General features: G+C 35.0%; 1 protein-coding gene across 1 annotated transcript; it reads right to left on the bottom strand.

The window, feature by feature from the left end:
- Positions 1–1509: 1509 nt before the first annotated feature.
- Positions 1510–3162, bottom strand: LOC149895159 (uncharacterized). The gene is made up of 2 exons (XM_090119254.1): positions 3148–3162; positions 1510–3043 (listed from the first exon to the last, which is right to left on the bottom strand). Exon 2 carries the CDS (start codon positions 2977–2979, stop codon positions 1774–1776), a length of 1206 nt encoding a protein of 401 aa, XP_089975380.1. The 5' UTR covers positions 2980–3043; positions 3148–3162; the 3' UTR covers positions 1510–1773.
- Between the last annotated feature and the right edge of the window lie 411 nt (positions 3163–3573).

The following is a 3573-nucleotide window of genomic DNA, read 5'->3' as shown; positions in this document are numbered from 1 at the left end:
TGTACACCAGCCTAAACCTAACGTTTTGGATGAATGATTTACATCAATGTTTAGGTCTTTATACATTTCAGGAGATACGTCGCAATTAAATGTCCATTTATGCAGCGGAAAACAACCCTGTTTCAACAACTTGGATATTTTATTACACAATTCCATTAAAGATTTAAGGTCATTACTCCCCGTAATTAAATCGTCAACGAAAAAATCCTCGTTAATTGTTCTTGCAACTAATTCATCATTACAGTCTAAAGCCAATTGTTTTAAACAACGCATACTGAGAAACGGTGCTGACGCCGTTCCATACGTCACTGTATTTAACATATATAACTGTAAAGGTAGGTTTCGATTATTCCTCCACAATATCAGCTGTAAATTACGTTGATCCGATTGAATTAAAATCTGTCTGTACATTTTTTGAATATCTGCGCAGGCAACGTATTTATATTGACGAAATCTAAGTAAAATTGAGAATATATCATTTTGTAATGGAGGTCCTGTATACTGTATATTATTTAACGATTTGTTGTTTGATGTATTCGCGCTCGCGTCGAACACAACACGTAATTTTGTAGTTAAACTATCCTCACGATAGACACCGTGATGAGGTAATATATAATGTGGTTTACTTAATAAATCTGGAATATTCTTTGTTTCAATTAGAGTCATATGACCAAGTGTTTCATATTCTTTAATAAAATCGCTATAAAGTGTTTTATAATTAGGTAAACGATCCAACTTTCTTTCGAGAGATAAAAAACGATTTTTAGCCATAGTGTACGAATCACCTAATAACTCAGGTGACTCCTTTAGAGGAATGCGAACAGAGAATCTACCGTGTTTGTCACGTTTTGTAGTCTCTTTAAATAACGTTTCACAATAACGATCATCTTTAGACATGGGAGAAGATAAGTCAGTCAATTCTTCTAACTCCCAAAATTTTTTCAGTTGAGTATTTATCTGAACTAAGTTACACTGAACTCTTTCAGTCTTAAACGAATGACTATTATAAATAGGCCCAGAAATTATCCATCCTAATTTTGAATCATATAGATAAGGACCATTAATAAGTTTAATCTTATCACTATTTAATAAATCCCAAAATACATCCGCTCCTATAAGGATATCGATATCCGACGGCACACTAAACGTAGGGTCCGCGAGTGAAATGTGTTTAGGTATTTGAAACCTTTGAGATTTAATTGATAACGAAGGTAACTTTGATGTAATACGAGGAAGAACCAAGCATTGAATATTTATATTAAAATGATTAACTTTAGAACGAATATTTACTTTACAGGTGTGAGAACATTTTGATACGCTTTGCCCAACACCTGAAATATGTATAGTGGACTGTATTATTGGTATTTGTAAACGATTACACAACGATTCTGTAATAAAACAATTCTGACTTCCGTTGTCAAGGAGCGCCTTAACAGTGTGATAATTATCACTCGAGTCAGAAACGTCAATGAGCGCTGTCGAAAGCAACACGGGTTGTATAATAGCGGCAGCGGCATTGCACGTGAGTACATTTATACGCTCGGAATGCACTCCCGTATCAGCTGATTTATGCGAACTAGGTATAGACGCGGGAATACTTAATTCTTCACTAGAACTAAGATAAGTAGTATGAAGTAGTGTATTATGGTTCTTTTTGCATAATTTGCATGGACCATATGAACAATCGTTTGCTAAATGGCTATCAGTGCGAATACAATTACGACAAAGGTTTTTATTTTTTACAAGAACATGTCTCTCCTGCACAGGCCTGTTTCAGAATTTCGGACATGAATACAAATAATGTTCACCGCCGCAGTCAACACAAACACGTTCTTTTACATTGATATCGAATTTAGATTTGTTACGAGATGAATTAACTACGTGTGTATGTGTGAGAGGTTGCGACAAGTTTTTAGGCTTACTAAAATATTTATGATTGTTATTCGTGTTAATATAATTATTATTGTTATGTTTATTAGAAGAAACACCGCGCACATTATTCGTTTTTATCATTTCTAACATATCAGCTCGGTTTCCAAGAAACTCTAATAGATCGCCTAATTTAATGTTTCTTGATTCATTTTTTGACAATAAGGTACCTTTATGCGTCTCCCACTCACGCTCTGTGGACTGATCGAGCTTGGACACAATTAAATAGACAACCAAAGTGTCCCAAGAATCGGTGGGTTCGTTTAATGATTTTAATGCACGTAAATTACGTAATGTTGAATCTATTAACCTTCTAATGTGAACAAACGATTCGCTTTGTAGTGCCTGAACATTAAAGAGTGCCTTGACATGATTTTGTACTAATAATCGATTATTATGAAACCTATTTTCTAATAAATCCCATGCGTGTGAGTAGTTTTCAGCCGTGAACTCTAATGCACTAATAACATGAGAAGCAGAACCACTGAGGGAAGATTTTAAATAATGAAATTTCTGTATATCATTAAGATCATCAAGACTGTGTATCATAGTGAGATATGAATTCCTATACTCCAACCACTGATCATAAGCACCCTCAAAGACAGGTAGCTTTATAACTGGCAATTTAATAGACATAGAATTATTACAAACCTGATGACAAATAGATTGTGTTTTTTCACTACTGTTAGGATTTACCAAGCACTTCGCGTTAGCCATAATAGAAAAATACTGCTGTTCAAACAATTCTCGGTATTCTAATTGAGCTGCTATATCCGAATCTTCAACTAATTGTTCAATTTTACTCTGAATTTCATTGTAACTTTGAAAAAGTGTACAAGCGGACTCTATTCGTAATTCTAATTCAGTTTTGCTATTGGAATTTAATTCTGATTTGTCTAGCTTTGAAATATATCTTTCAAACAATGTTAGCCTGCCTTTTAACGTGCCACGCTGTCTCTTTAAGTCAGCGAGCTGCATATTTATACTTTTACAAATACCTAAACGAGGAGATTTAGAATTACCACCGATTGTATCTTCACAGTCACTCATTTTGGCAGATTATAGAAAACAAGAGTACTTACAAATTCCCGTTAAGCATCAGCACAGCGCCGCGCTGCTCAACACGTGCACGGCTAACTGAAACGTGAAAATAACGATATTAACGCAAATTAAACGCACAGGAGATGGAGAGAAGAAGGATGGGTATCGTAACCTGACCGGATGCGACTCGACGGCAATCCAGCATAATCCTCTTGCGACTCCTCGCCATGTGCATGTGGTGATGATGATGATGCTTCAAATTAATGATTCGGCTCCGAATGGACCATGTTTGATGTTATGGTGATTGATTCTTCCTTATTATAAAATTATTAAAATGAAAACGAGAATAAAAAAAAATGATTTTAATTATAACGATTACATTGTGTGCTGTTAGTTACAAGGTTACAAGAAAAGAAAATGACGCTAGGTTCCATGATTAAGCACATTCGTTTTACATTAACGTGAAGTTAGGCCAGAGTCCCACCGGTGTTGCCGCCACACCGCTGAACGACGTACGCTGCTAACTTCAGAGTTGTTGAACAGAAGCATTAGCATTTATCTACATTATTTTGATATTATATGATATAGAAATTGTTAAAATTC

The sequence above is a fragment of the Colias eurytheme genome, chromosome 32 (assembly GCF_061535395.1).
Source record: "Colias eurytheme isolate Ceu_HAF_F1 chromosome 32, ilColEury1 Martin Lab GWU primary, whole genome shotgun sequence".
Lineage (NCBI taxonomy): Eukaryota > Metazoa > Arthropoda > Insecta > Lepidoptera > Pieridae > Colias > Colias eurytheme.
Note: the sequence above shows the minus strand (reverse complement) of the source record. Positions and strands in the feature narration are given on the sequence as shown.